We start from the raw sequence: 21,014 nt of genomic DNA, 5'->3' as shown, positions 1-21,014 counted from the left end.
AAGAAATGCACACGTAACCCACCCTGCACGTGACTGCGTCTCCTCCACACCCACCTTGTCCAAGGGACAGACAAATAGTCTGTGACCCTCCTGCCTTTGCTTTAAGGTCATTTCTGACTTATCTATCTGAGTCTCAACACCACAGGCAGCTCCTGCTGAAGGTAGCTGAGCAAAACAATGACCTTTTCACGGTGAATATGATTCATACATCTTATCCTTTGTCAGGCAACATGCAGTGAATTGCGTCTGGTATCAGGTAGTGTCTGTGCCCATATCCCTGTAATTGCGTAACTCTGGAGCTGCAGAGCTATTTATTTTACTGGGGACAAAAGGACACAAACATGTAAAGAGTCAGTCTTCAACCAACAACGAGGTCATTTGGATGCCAGCAGAGAATGATCAATTCTGACCAGTCTCCCTTCGGATGCTGTTACAAGTTACTGTGCCACAATTTTTAAAATACAAATAATGGTATAAGTTTGATATGGTATAATGGTAATGGTATAAACTGATGCCACATATGGCTTCAAATATACTACAGAATAACTAATCACGCAAATCCACCACCATGTATCCCCCTAAGCTTACATTCAGTCAGTTACAGCACAGTGCAATGCCAACTCTAATAAAATCTCATAGATATCTCACACAATGAGCAACATGTTTCCAAGAAATAAAAGAAGTGAGGCTATTACATGTGAAGCTAACATGCACGGGACTCTGTCCTAGGCATGAAATGTGCCTAGTGTACTAGAAAATGAGCAACTATCAGCGTCATCATCAGTTCTGATGTAAATGCGTACCAACAACTATCAAGGCGCCAAACTTGTGACCCAAAGCCAAATGCCTGCTGACTGATCACAATCATCAAGTTTTTCAGAGTGACAACGAGCCACTGAGAGGCATTCAGTGGTTCCTGTCAAATCTGAGGCACAGTACAGCAAAGTTTTGACAACTAATTATAATTTGAACATGTCGGGATTATTGTCAATCTCACTTTTAAAAATCTTTTTACGTGGCTGGAGATTTTAGAGATAATGTTTTGAATATTTTACACCAACATTTCCATTGTTTTTTTTTATTATAATCAATCAGCTAGGTTCAAACTCCATATAGTACTGGTTGTTTTTGATGTGTACAGCTTGTCTTTGTTATTATCAGTAAAAAGGCACTCTTAAAGACAGCCAATGATAGACAAACCAAGTTAATAAAATTATATATCAAGCATGATAACAAAGACAACTAAATATGAATAATATACCCTATTTCCGCTTTATATATGCAGTGGTCTTTATGCTATGTCTCAGCAAAAGAATGAAGTGGCCATTTTTTAAAAAAAAGTTATGGTCACCATGTGTCTTTATAGACCATATGCTGTTCACAATTATAATTTAACACAAAAAGTGCCAACGTGGGCTTGGAGGTGTAAAAGGTCCCACTATCCCTAAGCTTTTGGAGGGAGCTAAGGGAGCAGATGACAAGTATTGTATAAGAAGTGCTGCCAAGGTTCACGTGTCAGTGTTTTAGTTGCATGTTGTGTTATAGAAGAGTGCAAATGTAAATGAAGCAGTTGGCTCTCTCTCTTTGTGTGTGTATGTGTGTGTGTAATGGCTGGCACAAGCAGTAACGCCTGGACCGTGGACTCCCATAGAGATGATGGTAGAAGTATGTGTTTAGTCACTTAACGTAGCTGCTCATTTGTGGCTCACACTAGCTTTGTCCCTGCTTGTTATCTTGAATGTGTAGTTTTGCACATGTGCCTAAGTGCGAGAGTGTGTTTGTCTGTGTGTGTGTGTTTGTGTGCGTGTGAGTGTAATTGAGGTAGAGATGGAGAGAGGCAGAGCTATGCTAGCTTTGTGCAAATGCTGTGTGACTGTGCAGCCATGATAATGTACAACAGCCGAGCATGTGCAAAGGCTGTGCATCAAACAGGCCTTCTTAAAGGGGAAAACTGTTTTAGGATGAAATTCTTTTTTTTTTCTATAGACACGGAATCATTTCTTATAAAAATATTTTCATTAACATTGCATGAGGAAAAAGAGAAGTTGCCATTCTTTTGTTTGCTGTCCTAAGCGTTTGTTGATTTGTTGTTGATGATAAATGATGATTAGAAATATAATGTGATGCATTTAAATTTTTATTTGCATGTTGCACTGCCAAACTTTATACCAACCCTTCATAAGATTCATGAGATCCAAGAACCCTTCATGACCTCTCTGTTGAAAATGGGTGTTTGCGGTTTTATTTCAGTTAAAATATGCACAACATTTTCATATAAAATATGTTATGGTCTCTGGATTTTGTTGTAAAATTTTACATGTATGTTTGTCAGTTTTGGACTCTTTATGTTTGGTTGTTCTCATATATGAAGTTTAGATTTTGGTGATGATGTTTGTGAATGTTGGATTCCTGTTTTGGGGCCTTGTCTATAGTATAATGCAAGTCTTAGTTCTGGTTTCCATTTGCATTATCCTTTGTCATATTTCCATGTTCATGTCTTGGTGTCTCTGTGTTCACTTCCCATGTGTCAGTAGTTTATGTGCCATGTCCTTTGGCTCTTTTTCTATTTTATTTTGAAAGATAGTTTTCCTTCCTCTAATGTGTTAGTTTTGCTTCCTGTCCTCCCCTGATTGTGTCCACCTGTTGCTGATTACTTTGACCTGGGTCTCATTCAGTCAGTGCTATAGTTCTGGCAGTGTATATACTGTATAAGCATCTGTGTACCTCTTTGTCAAGTTTGCATGCTCCATGTTTTCCTAGGTTGTTTTGTGTTGTTTCCTATCAGAAGCATTGTTGCTCTGTACAGGTCATGTGGTATTGTAGATAACTGCTGTAGTGTAAAAACTCACTCCTGTTTTTTTTCCCTCCACTGAGCTGTAACTGTGGCGAGACAAACTACCTGATCTCTGACAGCAGCAGCATTTTCAAATGAGGAAATGACAACAGTTTTATTCAGCAGCTACAGCGCTGCTCAGCTGTGTGTCGACTGTGTAGCTTTAGGGAAAAGCTATCACTTATCTCTTATGCAACAAATATATATATATATCTATTATTATGTTTCTTTTTTTTCTTTGTTAAGACAGTCGTTTTAGCAGTGTGGGTAAGATGACCTGTACAGTAGTGTTTTCCTTGGCTGAGTGACATCCACATCTCACATGCAACTCCTGCCCGCCCCCACAGTACTTCAGATTCGCACACATAAGCTACACAAAAAGACACATTTATGTGCTGTATATACAAACACATGAACAGATACAAAAGAGAGCACAGGGTAGATGTGCAGTGCATTATGGTATTTCTTAGAGTAGTTGCCAAATTTCAATTAGTTGCATTCCTGCTTTTGTTATTCTTGTATTTGTAATCAGTAGTTCAGAATTACTGCAAACTCTACCATATCTGAGAAAAGTATATGAATACCATATTACAAATATTCCAGTTTACTAAACATATGACCAACCGGTAATCTGATTACTGGCTTATTAAAAGATGTACCTGATAAAGACTTGAACAGCCATCCCATTATAGACTGCACACTCAAGCACAGATATTTACTGTGAAAACCTGCAGGAGTAGGCGGTGAAAAAGCACTAAATATTGGCTGCCCTCACCCCCCTGGCTTGGCTGGATGGCACTGACTGATCTATACAGACAGGGGAAGGAAAGAGAGATGTAGAGGGCGTGGGGGAGGGCGATAGCAGGAGAGTGAGAGTGTATGTCTCCTCAGTGAGTGCAGAATCAGATCCGTAATGACACTGTAATGTTTCTTTAAGATTTGAGAGATATCTGCTCTCAAACTGTCCCATAGCTGGTAACTGTGGAGTTTGTGTTTGGACGAGTGTGTATACACTATATTGCTCTACATATGACATACACTCAAAAATGGACTCAAACATGCATATTTATACTCTGATTTCCATCTGTGGGCTTGCTATCTCATGCTCAGATATTCCTACAGGTACATATACAGTAGAGACAATCAGGTACTTATGAAAACAGAGAAAGCAGGAAATTAAATGTGCACTCTACATGTTATGTCAGAGGAACCTGCACATATTTTCAGTCTAATTGTGACCTTTTTCAACACATCTAGAGGTTTAAAGTGTAATGCAATAAAAAAGTTTAACCCTGTTTTATGTCATGATCTTTGTGGTGATTCCTGATTTATTTTTGATATATTTTTATTCCAGTCTTATGTTCCTGACTCCTGACTTATTGGCCTTCGTCTTGATGATGTGGTTTGTGTGTTCCTCCTCAGCGGTCTTGGCTCTCCTGCCGAGTGCTGCACTATGAAGCCAATGGGATGGTGTTGGCAAACACTTTGGAAGAAAAGTAAAACTGCAACAGTCTGAAACCAATGAGGTTGAAGAATATCAGTGCATTAGAATAAAGGTATTAAAAGCTCTGTATAAATGTGGGAGCACTTTAAGTGCTTTGGTCAGTAAGACTGTAAGTGTAGTTGATTTAAAGTCGGGACAGAAAACTGGCAAAAGTGCTGACTGTGTAAGTAGACAGACTTCTCAGTATAACAGCTCTCTGATTAAGACAGGGGAATCCGATGAATTGCAAGTCTTATTTTATTTAGTTAATATTTCGATGCTGGTAAAACATTTTCAGCTTAAGAATCTGAATAACTGATCAGTAAGTAGGCTGAGATTTTGTACCTGTTTATCTCTAACCTGCTCCAGAGTAGGTTAGGTCTGCACCAGAAGTTGCCGTGGTCATGTACTGCATTACGAAATGAACTGTCTTCTGGTTAAACCCAAGATTAACCATGAAGTTGCCTTGATAACCCCAAATCCTGCTTCGTAGTAAAGGTCTCGGGTTGTGACCATAGGTACTTAAGTATTTTCCACAATGTTTATAATGTCACCAGATAACAGGACAATAACTGTTTTCTGTGTTTCGGTCATCTCCGTAATTTTTCCTTTAATTGTTTTGATCTGTTGCTCTGAACTCTGGATAATTTTAGCTGCTTGCCATTTGTTAGCTTCTTTAAAATGTTCATGTTAAGCTAGGTAAGTGAAGTTTAACTGTCTGATCTGATTTGTTGTTGTGAATATTTTTGTGGTGGTCTCCGTGTACTTTACTTTAGTGAAGTTTGTGTTGTTACTCACGGCGAAGGATTCCAAGCTGAAAACATGTTACTGTGCAGCTGCGCGTGAGTCAGCGTGCAATTTTTTCTGTCTGTGCTGCTTCGCTGTGTTGCGCTGTGCATGCATGAAACGGACCAGCTCATAATGAGACTTATGTGAGGTCGACCAGTTGAACGGACACGCTGGATAAGGGCTGAGCGATTGGTGTATCTTCTAGCTTGACATTCTGTGATTACCTTTTTTGTGGTGGTTATACCTATTTCTAAAGTAACATCTTAATAAAGATTTTGTGAATGAGACAGTTTATATTTTTAATGAGAGTAAGAGATTGGTACTTATCTGCATACTAAAGATAAATCAAAAAATTTCTGGACTGCTCACATGGCATGATATGTAAGCTGAAAATCAATAAGCTAGCAAACTTGGCTTTTAGGGGTAGTAAGGCAGGTTTCTAGGGTATATAAAGAATACTGTTATTAATGTTTTACCTTCTGTGCAGTCTCTAAACCAAGTTAATGGTCTATAAGCTCTGTCTGTTTAAACCAGAGACAGAAGTTAGAGGGGTATTTCTATCTATCTTCTTGCAAAATAATGCATGTTTAGTAGATGCTAGGCTACTTTTTTAGACTATGTATTCATTAACATCAGCGATTAAGAAACAGAATAAGGGCAATTTGAGATTTAAATATTAAGCCACAGTGTTTTAACAGCATAGACAAAATTGCACAACAAGCTTTATGTCTTTAATTTTTTAAATCTAGATTTCTGTCATTTCTGTGTGAAGTCTAGAGAAAGCTAAATTGCAGCTCATGAGCACTGCGGACAGGCCAGTCTGAACTGTTAATAGGTTCACATTACTGCTGTCCGCCTGGCTCAGTCATATGGTGTGTTATGTAGAAGAATGCATGGTTCAGTGGGTTAGCATCATATGTCATATGGTGAAGTGAGCTCTGTGAGATGAAGTGAGCTGTGCCTGTAGACACGAACACTCACCCTGTGGCAGAGAAAGGCCAGTTGGGGTTGTTGCTGTGGGGGTTGAGGAGGAACTTGTGTTATATTGTGTAGTATCCTACTCTATGTTTATTGCTTTTGCTGTTACGGTGCATTTTTGAACCTAAATAGGCAAAGTAAGCATGTGTAAGCACGTGTGCTTTATGTGTCATGTGATATACCTATGAGGATGGCAGTGATGTAAACTATTAACTACATATAACGTTCATAAACTGTATTAGATGAGGAAACATGCTACAGTAAGTGTCTTTACAGCACAATAAGATGAGTCAGAGATATTTATGGTCATCCCCAAAGGCCTCTTTCCTTGCTCTCTTTCTCTCATTGTCTCTCTCCCTCTTTCTATTTCTGCTCACCGTTGCTGATGAATGAATAAATTGCTGGTTAATTGAAAGGGAACGGTTATCATTTGCTATTATATTTAACATGCTTTCACAAACCAGGAAGTGGTAATTTGCACACACTTACTGTGGCTTTGAAAGCTTAAATTATTCTGATAATGTTAATAATGGGTGTTTTTAATATGCAATCATTGCTAAATTACTAATGATGACCACACAGGAGAAAATATATATATGTATACATATATATTCTCAATGTCATTCTCAGATTTGTCCATATCATGATATGTGTGTTGCCTGCTTTAAAGCATATGATTTGAGTTTTGTTTATATGTTCTTGCTAACCAACAACAGAGAAATGCAAGAGACTGCTTCTCTGTTTGCTGCCTCTAAAATTGTTCAGTTGTCTCTCTGTCACTTTCCTTCCATCCTCACATGAATCGTTCTGTTCTCTCTGCTCCCTGTGGCCTCAGCGTGCTCTGTCATAGAGGCAGCGGCCGTAAGCTCAACTCAACCTTTTACTTCAGTAACAAAGACACCCATGTCTCTTATTCTGGGCTAAGTGCTTCTCACAATCTGCAGTAAACTGTTGGGAAAACGAGCCCTGCAGCTCACAGTACCCCTGCATTTATCGTGTCCACAGAAAAGGGATTAAAGACTCCCTAAGGCAGACGAGGTTTTTATGTATATTATAATATGTGTGCGTGTATGCATTTTTCTGCGTTGTGTTTAAAGTTAGTTCCTACCTGTGATACATTTAGTGCAGTGCTGTACTGATTGGCAGATATTTTGAATGCCAGCCTGTGTGCAGAGTTTATGCTGACCTGCCTCAAGCTTGAAAAATGCAAAGGGCTTCTTTCTGATTTCACATCTTAGCAAAAGGTGCGAGGACTCTTTTAAATGGTGCTATGTCACCTTTCAGTGTGTTCACCCCCATTTTCACAAATATCTCACTATCTAAAATGCACATACTACCTTTGCCCGCCTCTGTTGTCAGATCCACTCCCAGTTGACCTCAACCTGATGGCTTAATGTTCCTGTGTTCTCTCTGCCTTTGAAACAACGGGAGAAAGGCGCACTGCTGAGTTACATCACTCGTTCTAATCTGTATATACCCTCTAAAAACACAGATTTTGTTCAAAGTGTGTTTGTCCCTTTTTTAACCTCTATATCACTCTGACACATTCATGCCTTTCATTCCAAACTAGTCAATTGGTTTTAACCATTTTAGCATGGTCCTTACTGGCTCTTTTGTAGATTTGCCCTTTTTTCAGTGGCACATAGTGGTCACAATTTTATTTTTATTTTGCATATTCAAAAATAAATTCCAGGCACTGAAATGTTTTCAGGATTATAGGTGAAGCTTACACAGGAGATGCCATTTCCATGGTATTTATGTTGATTCCACATACAAAAGTTGTCCAAGTTGTTACAAGAAAAGTTGATCACTGTGTTTGGTCACTGAATGGCTGTGAACAGGCAGCCACACAATGTCCACTTCATACACTGACTAGTGTTACCAGAGCCTTTTTTTTTTAATTTTTAAAAATAAGCAACACTTAGAAGCTGTGAAACTTGATGTCTGCATATCTATGCTGCAGGCAAGTCAGTGCCTGATTTGGCTAGCTTAGTGGGATAAGAAGTAGGCTATAGAAGTAGAAATCAGGAGTTTCAGTTGCCCTTTGTAGGTCAGTTTTTCTTGGCTTTCTGACTCTTCTCTCTCTGATATTTTTCTAATAGTTGTTGTTGTACACAAAGTTCCCTTTAATAGGAATTTAATCAAGGACATCCAGGCAGTGTTGAGGAAGGTTGTCCTGCAGGCAATGATGCACTTTGTCATTGAGAGTTGAAAGTTTTGCAAACCAGTAATCAAAATTTAGAAGATACATCTAAAAAACAGAAGTAAATAATTTACACTAACATTGATGTCCTTATCTTTTGTTTCTGTCTTTTCTTGTGCACTGTGTCAGTATTTCTGATCTTAAGGTGGAACATCATTGTTCAGTGCTTTGGAAGTACTTAATGAATGGGTGTTTACCTTTTTTGGCCTTTTGTTTTTTAAATGTCAGTAAAATCAATGTGTGGTGGTGACAAACTGCACAGTGATCTGGTCTGTTTGTATATTGTTTCCTATAGTGTAACTGTATTGTGTAGTGTAATTTCTACAAACCTGGGTTATTTTTGTGTCCTGATGTATCAGTTCAGTGCCTACTGATCAATGTGTGGAAGTACAAGGCAAAAGGGGACGAGAATATTGCTTTGGAGGAAAATTGTTCTTGTAAATTATAGATTTACTGTATTTTTAAGCAGTTAAAACAACTTAATTTTTTACATTTTATTTTAAAATATTTATAAATATTTTTGCTTTGACAAAAAGTCATTTCCTTGTTGCTCACCAGTAAAATAGAGCTTAATTTATCCTTGATAGGCACTGTGACTTTGGCACCTCTTCCTGTACTTGTGTGTGTTGAATATCCAAAACACTGTCCTGTATTAATACCTTGCTCGTGTTTTTTTTGCCTTTTTGTTGTATTTGCAGGAAACAGTTGAGTATGCCTTCCTCATCATTTTCACAATTGAGACTTTTCTGAAGATTATCGCTTATGGCTTGGTGATGCACCAGAATGCGTATGTGAGAAACGGCTGGAACATGCTGGATTTCGTCATTGTGGTGATTGGGTAAGTTTTCAAGTTAAATGATAAATGGTCTGTATGTAAATGGTAAAAGGACAATAGTGGATTCTTTGCTAAACCGTGACAGAATCCTGGCTCTACCATAATGAGATCCTCCACAAGCGATGTAGTTGATGCAGTCCATCAGGATATCATGGCAAAGCGTGTAATAGACATGCCGGTCCACCATGTCCATGGGTGGACTGGGAGCCAGCTAGCTTAATCGTTTCTGGAAATTAAAAACCCTGGAATATACTTTATATGTTTTTTGCTCACTACCGACTTCTTAACTTTAAATATATTATCTGCCTGCACTGGTACTGCAGTTTCTGCATGCAGTAATGCAGCTTCTGCTTGTGTGTCTAATTCATGTTTGGTATGACTATTGGTTGTTATGAAAATATTTCAGTTTGTAAGCCACTGATTGAAAGACACATGATCATAATCAAAATTCACACTGGGAGAGTTGGTTGGCTGACAGTTTTTGATTTTTTCTCTTCATTTCAGTTTGAGTTTGAGGTTTGTTTGCTTAAGTTCAGTTTTTATTTCTTGAAACTGTTTCAGTTTGGCTTTTGTTAGCATCAGTGTTGCTGCTGTAAAGCTGAGTTCAGAAAAGGTGTTACCGAAAAACACTTTGTGGCCAAACTGACAAAACCTAAACTACAAAAACGATTTGTATGATTTTCTTTTCTTTCATTCAGCTTTAGAAATATACAATATTCTTTTCACTTTTTAATTCTAGTTAAAAAAATAATGAAGTCTAGTTCTTTAAGTTTTAGTTCAGTTAACAGAAATGTTACCATTTAGTTTTGGTATGTGGTTAATAAAAACTATTATTTGTGTTATTTCTAGTCTACTATAATTGTTATTTTGCAACCCACTACCTGAACTTTGGCCACATGGTGGGATTTGAAATATAAAATCTTAGGTTCAGTTTTTTTTTTGTTATTTCATTTATTGACACAACTAGTTGTGATTTTTGGATTTGTTAATATTTATGTATTATATTGGTTCGTTCTGTGTGCTAGTTTGCAGGCCAGGCCACAAGGTTTTAGCTATTTTTAGTCTCCTTTTAGGATTTGTTTTTGACTTGTGACATTTGCAGTTTACAGTGTTTGTAAGAGGAGAAGTCAGTATTAAAGCTAAAGTTGCTTAAGCCTCTGCTCCAAGTGGCCAACTGCTAACAGAGACCCTCATACACCCACAGTATATGACCCAGAAAAGACAGAGAGAATAAATCAGAGCTTTACCACCACTGGAGTGAGTCACCATCTCTCCATACTTCATCTCTTCTCCAGCACTCCCTCCCATCTTTCCCTCTCCTCTCACTGACTGTCTTTCTCTCACGCTGCTCTCCTTTGTCTCTGCAGCTTGTTCTTATTACTGCCCCCTTCCATTTTCATATCTCAAATGGTTCATGCTTTACACCTCCCCACCTCTCTCTGCCCTCATTCCTATCTCTTGCACACTCTCCCCGTGTTATCTTCATCCTTATCTCAGCCTTATCTCTTTTTTCTCCTCTGTGTTCCCTCCTCTCTCTCCTCCCTCTTTCTCTCCTCTAATACACACAGTCCAGTGGGTAGCTGGGTCAGATCGCTGTCTGTATGCTGCATGCAGGGTTGATCTGCCATCCACTCAAATGCAAAGACGGCTGTCCCAACTATTAAATCTGACTGCAGCTTCTAAAATTTGAAATGACACATTTAAAATAATTTTGCCAGGATCTGATGAAAATCGTCACAGTTCAGTCATCAGGATGTTTGTGTGTCCACTATTTATTTTATAGTAGTGTGTAGGGACTTCATGAAAGGCAAACACACTCCACATAGAGAAAAAAATAATCCAAAAATAGTGTTTTGTTTTAACTATATTGTTGGGTTTAAGCCTACATTTTAATGTTTATTTTATCAGGAAGTCAGTCTTTTTTGCAAGAGTACTGTGGGTTGGGAAAAAGGGCAGACACCAGAAAAAGATGCTCTACACAAGCTTGAACCCAGGACTTGCTCGCTATGAGGCAACAGTGCAAACCACTGAGCCATTGTACTGCCTTGAAATCCACAAAGTTGATTTCTAAAGATGCACTGATCGGAATTTTATATTACAGTGGATAAAGTTTTGGATGGGAAGGAATCATTAATGGTAACTAAGCTGTAGAAAATGATCACATGACAGTTTTTAATCGCTAATGAATGTCTTTCTTTTACTTTCCATTTTGGTTTCATATACCACAGCTAAATTGTTTTTATACATACTAAACCAAGGTTTGTCTTATGAACATACTGGCTCAGATAAGGTAAATATTTCTGACACTTCATGCAGTTCATCTTAAATAATACATTAATATAAATACATTTTTGCGCAGTTTAAAAGCCAAAGAGAAAACTCAGAAAGTTGCATAAGCTACAGAAATCCTGGTAATTTATTATGCATTAAAGCAAAGTTTTTACTATGTTGCAAAGAGTAGACACATTTTTGGCAACATATTTAATATATTACACTGATATTCTTGCTGTAAAATATCTACTGCAGTGTTGGGATGTGCATTATTAAACATTTTTATACATATTTCTCTTTACTGGCTGTACTTGGTCCACCGTGCCTCAAGCTTTGAGCCAACTCTGACTGAGTTCATAAATGTTTCAGTTAATTTGTTAAAAACATTTTTATAATCTAGCCAGTGATTGTGCTGGACTTAAACATAACTGGAAAACTATTTTGCAAAGGAACACGTTTCTAGGAGGAAGAATTAAACTGTGATTTGTTGCAAATAGGCTTAAACCTGTAAACCTATTGACTGGAGACACTGGGAAAACACCTGCTTTGAATAATCTTATTCTCAAAATCCTTCTGATTTACTTTATGAAATATGTTTAGCAAAAAGGTGTCAATAAGTGAAGGAGGGTTTTCCTTTGAGCATGACTGGATGACTAATAAAACCCCCAGTGGCAGGCGGTCAGTCTTACAGCTGTGACTCAGTATAACATAAGCCGGAGCAGACTGTGCTTAAAGGCCATCAGAACTCCTTCCAGCGCCTATCGGCAGCTCTATCTCGCTTTTAGTCCGCAGCTTTGATGTAATGTGTTGAGATGATTTTCCCTCTTGGCTAGGTGAGGAATGTCTATCTGAGTGTAATGAAGGGTCCTCTTTCTTGGGGAGGGATTTGTTCACTGCTGATTTTACTTTCCGACCACAGAAGGAGGCACTTCCTATGGTACAGTTATCTCTTGTATACAGACCCACCGTGCACCAGATGTCAGTGGATGTTATATTCTGGGCTTAATCTGGCTGGCCAGACATGACCTTTAAAAAAATGTCCCTTTATGTCTAAATTTGGGAAAAGTGAAAGTTCAGACACTAATATTTGATTGTGAGATGGAGTAGGGACCAGCCGCAAGGTGTGAGACCACATAAAGCGTGGTAGAGAGCATGTGAAGGCATATGTGTAAAGGTCACCAATGATCTGTTGACTCAGGAACTGCAGAGCTCCAAACCTCCTCTGGCATTAACATCAGCACAACAACTATGCACTGGGAGCTTCATGCCATGGGTTTTGATGTCCCAGGAACTTTTATAAGTGTCATATACAGATGACCCAGTACTTTTGTCCATAAAGTGTATTTTCACAATATAAATATCCATCTTTCTATCTATTAATATCTGATCTATTTAGTAAAACAAAATACCTCCGCATGTAAGTAATATTGCACATTTTTCTGTAAGTCTCAGTAATTGAGAAAGTTAAAGAACTTTGTTCATGAAGTTATTTGGTTCTGTTGCACAACAAAGACAGAAAAACTTTTGTTTCTCTGAAAATCTGTAATTTGATCTTTGGTGGCGGGTAGATTAAAAAATAATACGTTAAATACATTTTTTTGTATGCTGGCTTTTTAGCTTGCAGGCGTTGTGGATATGTGTTTATGTAATGTTTGCTGTTTGCAAGGTGCGAGTATTTCTGCTCAGACCACACATACAGTTAGAAGGGGCCAAATCTTTTAACAACCTTAACATGTAAACTTTGTGGAGATTCACATTTGTTCCATAGACCTTGACTGTGACACATGCTGGGAACATATGTAAATAGACGACTTTCACTTTTTAACAAAATCCAAATTGTTGTGTAGTATGACAAAGTCGTCTTTTCACCAAAGTTTTGCTGGGTGGGTAGGTTTTGTTGGTACACTCAGACTGGGCACTGACCCAGATGGGTTACAATGCTGTCATATTATCCTGCTCTTTCAACATATCCACTGGCTTTTTTTTGAAGCGCTGCATATAGGGCAAGAAATATCTGGGATTTTTTTTCTAGTCTTAAAATTTTTTTAATTGGATCATTATCAGTACAGTGTTTACTAACCATTTTGATGCAGTCATGATATTTACAGTGGATTGTGGTTAATAAAGGTTTCAGACTGCTTTTTATCAAATTGTATCCTGGAGATTTCAGTATGGCTTGTGGGTGGCTGTAAAGTAAACTGATGCCACTACATAATAGTTTCACAGCTAAATGATACTTTGAGGGAATAACGGTAAAGTGAAAAGCTTTCAGCCAGGCAGAATTTTTAATGTCAGAAGTGTTTGTTGGAGACCTTAAATCGACTTAGTGACATTAATGATGTGAATAGGAGTTTATGAACTATGAGAAAGTAAGACTTTTAATATATTCTCACATTTTGTCAGATTCTGAAGGTTTAATAACTTGTTGTAGCGCCTTGTAGATACAACAACATACTTGTTACATCTTAGTTTTACTCATGCTCATGAAGGTTTGTTTCTTAATTACAATAAATTATTGACGAGTGAAAATAGTAGAATTGAATGAAAACTAGCTACTCTGTAACAATGTTAAGATTAAGAGCAATACTGAAGGCTGCCACTCAGGAGGTAGAACAGGGCATCTACTAATTGAATGGTTGGTGGTTCAATCCCTGGCTGCTCCTGTCTGAGTGCCAAAGTGTTCTTAGACAACTGAACCACAAGTTGGTCCGATGCTTTCATTGTATTGTGAATGTGTGAGAATGTTAGATAGAAAGCATTTAAGTGTTAAAAGGTGAATGTGTGTGAATTGGTGAGGCATGTTGTATAAAGCAAGTTCTCAGGTAGAAAAACGCTGTATAAGAATCAGTACATCTAATGCTGCTTTATCTGTTCTTTATTTCCTACATTAATTATTGAACTGTCAAAGGTTTGCCATGCTTCTTCTCGAAAATGATCTTTAATCTTTATCTATTATTTGTTAAAGATTGTCAGGACAGTTCATTATGTACCTCAGATGCAGAGGTGACTAATGTAAGGCTTTTTCTTTGTTTTCCAACAGACTCTTCAGTGTTGCATTGGAGCTTTTGACCAAAGAAGAAAAGGGAGAAGTTGAAGGAGATACCCATGCATCAATGCATGGGCACGGGGGTAAGCCAGGTGGATTTGATGTTAAAGCCCTTCGAGCCTTCCGTGTGCTGCGCCCCCTGCGGCTGGTCTCAGGAGTACCCAGTAAGAGAACTTTTAAGCTCCACACGTAGGCAACCCATATTAATTAAATGTACATATTTTTTGCATCTGTCGTACAATAAAATGAGTCCTTTTTTATAGAAAAATGCAGGGCTAAGGGTTAAACACGGCAAGTCCAGATGGTCCATGTGCAGTCCCTGAGGACTATTTTCTTTAAGCATCTATTCAGCATCTACATCAGCAACCAAGGGCCATGTGCTCTCAGTTCAATAATAAACAAACTTACAGAAAAAAACACGGCATGCTTATGAAATATATGAGGCAAAGATGTTCTGAAATATGTACTGAAACCAGTATCTACATTCTTTAAATTGTTATTTATATTTATATACTTGAAAACCATAAATACTTCTGTTTGTTTATGTTAGCAGTCTGTGAAATGATTATACGGTTGTGATTAAGTTTTAAAATGACAATTAGTTTTCTCCGCTTGCCTGTACTCTTGTATTTATGCAATTTAAAGGTAAGCTAAATAAGATCAAGAGCAAACAGAATTAGCCACTTCACCATCTGGAACCAGGAATCTAATTTTTGTGTTAAGAACAGGTAAAAAGACTGGTAGAATTTGTAGTTTGTGTTTCCCATTTGGTACTACAAAGTACGGCCAGGCTTTGTGTAAAGTGTTTGTTTTTCTTTGCTTAGGTTTACAGGTGGTGTTGAACTCCATCATTAAAGCCATGGTCCCTCTCCTGCACATTGCCCTCCTGGTCTTGTTTGTCATTATCATCTATGCTATTATCGGCCTGGAGCTGTTCATTGGTAAAATGCATGCAACCTGCTATTTCCCCGGTTCAGGTGAGCACTTTGACTTTTACATGTAAAATCAAATTGTTTTTTTTGTTTTTTTAATAAAGTAACAAAGAGTTGATATCATTGTATATCAGCTGTGAACTGTGATTTTCCATAAACAACAGATTAAAGGTATAGTCAGGATAATGCTTAGTCTGATGATTTTGCTTACCCAGACAAATGAGTATAAGGGATTGTTATCAGGTGAGGTAATAGCTTTATCAGATACAGTAATTACTTATTGGGTGTGGTCATAAACTTCTTTGCTTCTGTCAATGACCATCAAAAACCATACCTGACCTCCCTTCTTGCTCTGTGCCAAACTGACACGACTTTCATGCTGAAGAGAGCAGGGTCCTTTGCTATGATGCAGACATCACGCAGCAGTTTTCAGTAAAACAGTCTACAGTGTCCAAGCCTCAAGGCGGCACATTGGTCAGGAACGTGTGCGGCATTTTTTCGTCATTCACGGGGTTGTGCACTGTCAATTCGTCCCCCCTGGGCCAGACTGCCAACCCAGAGTTCTACTGTAGCATCCTGAGGTGTCTCAGAGAGAGGCAGCCGAAACAACCTGAACTATGGTGCACGTCATTGTGTGCCAGCACACAGCTTGTTAAAAGACTTTTTTAGTCACTTCAACAAAATCTGTAGGTGCTTTCCACATTTAGCTCAGTGCTGCTTCATACTGTTCGAGTTTAAAGTTCAGGATTTTGACACACTGGAGAAAATTCAGCATTCATTGCAGACACAAAGTGCAAGTAGTTATAATGGATCGTAGGTAGCGATCGACCTATAGAAGCATTGCTCAAACAGTTCCTGCGCTGGTCAGGGAAGATTGGCCAAGATTAAAGGTGATATAGAAAGGTAGTTTGATTGTTTTTATGGGTATAGTTAGAGAAGTTTATGATTATGCCTATATTTGACTAAATGAAGCACACAAAGATGAGTCCCAGACAAGCTTTTTCCACTTAGAACTTAAATTATATTATTTATTTCATATAACACTGACACTGTTAGCTCTGAGAGGGATGATGAATTTTCACAAATTATTGTGGCAACTCAAATCAAATCAGGCGAGCCAAACTCAATCTCGACTGGCTTGTTTTCTCCTTAAGCTGAAATATAACTCATAACTTAGACAAAAACATAAAAGTATGCACTGCATGACTCATATATTGGATTATGTGACAGAAGTTATTCTCTAAGTAGTTTACTTCAAACATAGACGTCAGGAATTTCCAAAGGGGAACAAGTCCATGTGAAGGGTTTTGAGATGATTATATTTCTGTGAAATATTGCTCCACTTTAATAGTTTGTCAACTAAATCTTCAGAGAGGGAAATACCTCTTTGGTGGAACTCACTGAAACCTAAAACTTAACCACAAATGTTAGTTAATCGTTACAATAATGTTTTGTATAATATGTTTTTATATTGTGAAACTGTAAATTGAAAAGTGGTTCGTCTCTAAGATATACAGATATGTATTTGAGTAATTGTTACATGTTATTGTCAAAGTTATTTAAAAGTCTAAAGTCTAAAGTAGACGTTTCCACTGCTGAACAACTGTAAATGAGAAGAATAAGATAGCTACTAAAGAGATGGTATTTGGTGTAAGATGCAGTGAATCAGAGTGCTCTTAGTCATAACATTTACAGTGCTTATAGTAGGAAATCCTACAGTTAAGACTAGGCAAGCTAAAAAGCAACTTTATTTGCAGCAGTTATGTTAAGTGTCAGATTACTTAAAACTCTCTTTCTGTAGATATGATAGCAGAAGAGGAGCCAGCTCCATGTGCGATCTCAGGGCATGGGCGCCAGTGCCCCATCAACGGCACGGAGTGCAGGGAAGGCTGGCAAGGTCCCAACGGTGGCATCACCAACTTTGACAACTTTCTGTTTGCCATGCTGACGGTGTTTCAGTGTATCACCATGGAGGGCTGGACTGACGTGCTGTACTGGGTGAGTCTCTCGCTCTGTGCACCCAATTCAATAACCTGCGACTGTCACATTTTTTCAGCTTTAATGTCTACTCAAATCAAACACACAACACCAATGCGACTGACAGTCTGATGATGAAGCTGCTGATAATTTCCTGGGGCGGCTCTTACCACTCTGATATGATTGATTGGCTAAATGATTGAATTCAATCAACAACTCATCAAATAAAACGATCCTGTCCTGACAGTCATCAGCACTCCTAAGACTTGTTCTCTCTTCCTCCTTTCTAACAGTTTAACAACTTATCTCACCCTTTTTCTGTCTGTGCATCCTTCCTTCCTTTTCCCCCTGCTCTCCTTTCTCTGTGGTGACTGATCCTCTCCTGCAGATGAACGATGCCATGGGCTTTGAGCTTCCATGGGTGTACTTTGTCAGTCTTGTGATCTTCGGCTCCTTTTTCGTTCTTAACCTGGTTTTGGGTGTGTTGAGCGGGTAAGCACCATCTTCTCTTTCCAAACAGAGACTTTCTGCTTCTTTGAGGCAGAAGGTTTCTGTTTTTGTATGTGTCCATGTTTGTTGACGGGCTACTTTTGGCTTCTGTAGGTAAATGACGCCATTGGATGGGAAACACCGTGGATTTATTTTGTCAGTCTGATTATACTGGGATCCTTTTTCGTGTTAAACCTTGTGTTAGGTGTGCTAAGTGGGTAAGAGGCAACTTTTGCAGTGGGTTTGGTCTGTAGTGTGCAAAGTGCATGCACTTTGGGTTTGCTGTGCTCCTTGACACTCACAACATCATCCCCAGGTGATTGCAGCAGATGGCTGCTCCTCCCTGAGCCTGGACATTTCTTCCTGTTAAGTGGAAGTTTTTCTTTCCCACTGTCACCTAGTGCTTGCTCAAAGGAGGCCATTGATTATTGGGGTTTTCACTGTATTACTCTTTACCTATAAACATATAAGGCACCTTCAGGCGACTGGTGCTGTGATATGGTGCCACATAAATAAAATAGAGTTGACTTGAAATTGAATTGGGATGTGTGTTTGGGAAATTGTGCACCAGAAATGCATAAATCATTACAAGTAATAAAGCAGTAAATGGCCAGTCTACATTAGAGTCTATTTTGTTTCTTAAGCGTTCCTCTCTGACCTCTGTTGATGTCAAACTATAACAACCTTTCCACGGCTACTGCAAAGTGAGCGTTTCTCCCCCCACCCCCTCGACAGCCCACCCAACCTCCTGTGAAAGAAATTAATCTTATTCCTCGCCCTTCACTCCCTCTGCACGCCTAAGCTCTCTCAAACCCCAGTTTGCTTTCCCTGCTCTGTGGAGTGGGGGGTGGGGTATTACAGTACAACTAACTCTGGATGGTTGACCAGCGAAGAAAACCTGTGTTTTTTTAAAGAAAACAAGATTAACATGACAATCGAGTCAAGCATTCCTAGAGTGCATGTTGGCGTCTTTAGACTGGCATGACCTGTCAGCATCAATTACCTTGATACAGCTTTACCTGTGCTACATGGCTGGCTTCTTGACATTGGATGTCTTCACTTTTTTGTCACATATGTGACTTTTTCATTCATCTTAATTTTCTGGTATAGCAGCTTAAATACAGGTTATTCTAATAAGACTATCTCACAATACACTGTTGGCAGATAGAGTCGAATCTCGTTGTTTTCAAGTTCATTGTCTTATATAAACTATAAGTTTAGATACTGTGCAAATGCTGCAGTTCTCTTGAAACCATTTGTCTACCTCAATTGCCTTTTCTGTAAGATTAAGATGCTCGCCTGACGGATACACTACTGTACTGCTGGGCTCTAAATATAGCACTGTGTCGTCTCTTAAAGGCGTACATCTCCCTCCAGTGGCTACATTTCTGAAAAACACACAAGAAATTAAAAGGCTGTGACTAAAGAATGCAGAAAACAGAATAAACAGAAACAGGATATGCAGGAAATCATACAGAGAGTGTCTTTATTCTGTGGGAAAAAACGATCTAGAACAGAACGACAGGTTTGTTGCTTTCCATTTTGTGTGAAACAATTTGTTTCTTGTTTGCTGTGAAACGTCCCATGATTGTGTTAATTCATGCATTACTGTGTATTTGTTGGTGTTTTTGTTTTTGTTTGTTTGTTTTGTTTTGTTTTGTTTTGGGTTTTTTTCTCCAAACACAGAGAGTTCTCCAAGGAGAGGGAAAAGGCCAAAGCTCGCGGAGACTTCCAGAAGCTGCGTGAAAAGCAACAGCTGGAGGAGGATCTGAAGGGTTACCTGGACTGGATCACTCAGGCTGAAGACATTGACCCTGACAATGAGGACGAGGCAGATGAGGAGAGCAAGCGTAACCGTAAGCGCCGTCTGACCCGCTTCCTTTTTCCGGCCGTTAACGCTACGCTGCCATCACAAGAGCCCTTCAATGCAAATAACTGATTGAAGCCACTCTTGCCATGTTAAGGATGAATATCAAGTAGTGTGCATCATTACTGGTTTAGAGAGTTTCTTTTTTCTTGGTTAAAAACAGGATCTTAAAACCGAAAATCACTCTGGAGAAAGAACTTGCTTAAATCAGAATTGGTGCTGTTTCCTGACTTATTGGGTCTAAAGTGCTCTATTTTTCATATTGCCCCAGATAACTGGTCAATTATTCCAAGACATATTGAGAACAGATAGAGGGGGTATTAATTAGAAAAAAATCTTAATAATCTAACACATCATTTAAGTCCTCTCTGCTTTTAGCCCAATGATTCTGCTTGAATCAAGCAGGAAGAAAGCCACCAGAGAATTGAAACCAGCATCATGGAAATCTTAATTAGGTCTGATTAAGCCCCAAAATACTCAGTTTTCTCATGCAAATTTTCAAAAATGGACGCTATATGGAGCTAGACAAGGCAAGCTGATCAATTGTGCCAGCTGATCACCACAGTTAAAGAAAAAAAAAAAACAGGACTACAGTGATTTCAGAAGAACTCCTGGGATGTAGTGATTATTACATTTTAATGTGTAACATGACCCACAGTAATGCCTGTGCTTCTGAATAGTCTACCTTTTGGTTATAGAGAAGCAGAGTACACATACTGACAAATGCATAGATGCACAAATATCGACACAGAGGCCAGTATTGACATCCATATGTGGATATGTGGAAGGTGATTGAAACTAAATGATCAGACTAGTTTTGTCTCCAGCCTCCATGTATGTCGGTGGAAGTGGAGCACTCTGTAAGCACCAGTGGAAGGAAGGAAAGGAAAGGAAAAAAAAGAAACATATTACTCAAGCAGTAGAAAAAAAGTAATCCAAATCCTCTTTATATAAGCGGCACACATGATACAGAAAAGAAAACCTGCAACTGCTTCCTCCTAGAGTTTGAGCTTGGGTTTTCTATTTTTTGCCTTTTGTCAACTCATTATGATTTCTCTGCATCCATGATGTACTCCTTGTGTATATTCCTGCCTCTTCCACCAGTCTATTGCTCCAATTTTTCAGAACAGCGGTGCTCTGTAAATTTACCAGAAAGCAAGAAGATCGCAGTTAATTGTGCCGTGTTAGAAGGAGGGAGGTCCATACTGCTTTTCTATAGCATCCATGCTGGCTTTACAGTGTCTGTCCACGAAACATAAACCCCTACTAACATGTTCAGAGGTAAATGCTTTAATTTGCATGGTCACATGT

The 21,014-nt window shown here is 38.7% G+C and overlaps 1 protein-coding gene across 1 annotated transcript in view; it reads left to right on the top strand.

Moving 5' to 3' along the window:
- Positions 1–4,964: 4,964 nt before the first annotated feature.
- cacna1da (calcium channel, voltage-dependent, L type, alpha 1D subunit, a) overlaps positions 4,965–21,014 on the top strand; it is a 47,396-nt gene continuing 31,346 nt past the window's right edge. Inside the window, exons 1-7 of the mRNA XM_039612755.1 lie at positions 4,965–5,015; positions 8,985–9,124; positions 14,433–14,602; positions 15,263–15,415; positions 17,172–17,368; positions 17,736–17,839; positions 19,523–19,692. Of these exons, the coding sequence (XP_039468689.1) occupies positions 9,060–9,124; positions 14,433–14,602; positions 15,263–15,415; positions 17,172–17,368; positions 17,736–17,839; positions 19,523–19,692 (859 nt within the window). The 5' untranslated portion in view covers positions 4,965–5,015; positions 8,985–9,059. The remainder of the gene's footprint in view (positions 5,016–8,984; positions 9,125–14,432; positions 14,603–15,262; positions 15,416–17,171; positions 17,369–17,735; positions 17,840–19,522; positions 19,693–21,014) is intronic.

The sequence above is a fragment of the Oreochromis aureus genome, linkage group 5 (assembly GCF_013358895.1).
Source record: "Oreochromis aureus strain Israel breed Guangdong linkage group 5, ZZ_aureus, whole genome shotgun sequence".
NCBI classification, from domain to species: domain Eukaryota; kingdom Metazoa; phylum Chordata; class Actinopteri; order Cichliformes; family Cichlidae; genus Oreochromis; species Oreochromis aureus.
Note: the sequence above shows the minus strand (reverse complement) of the source record. Positions and strands in the feature narration are given on the sequence as shown.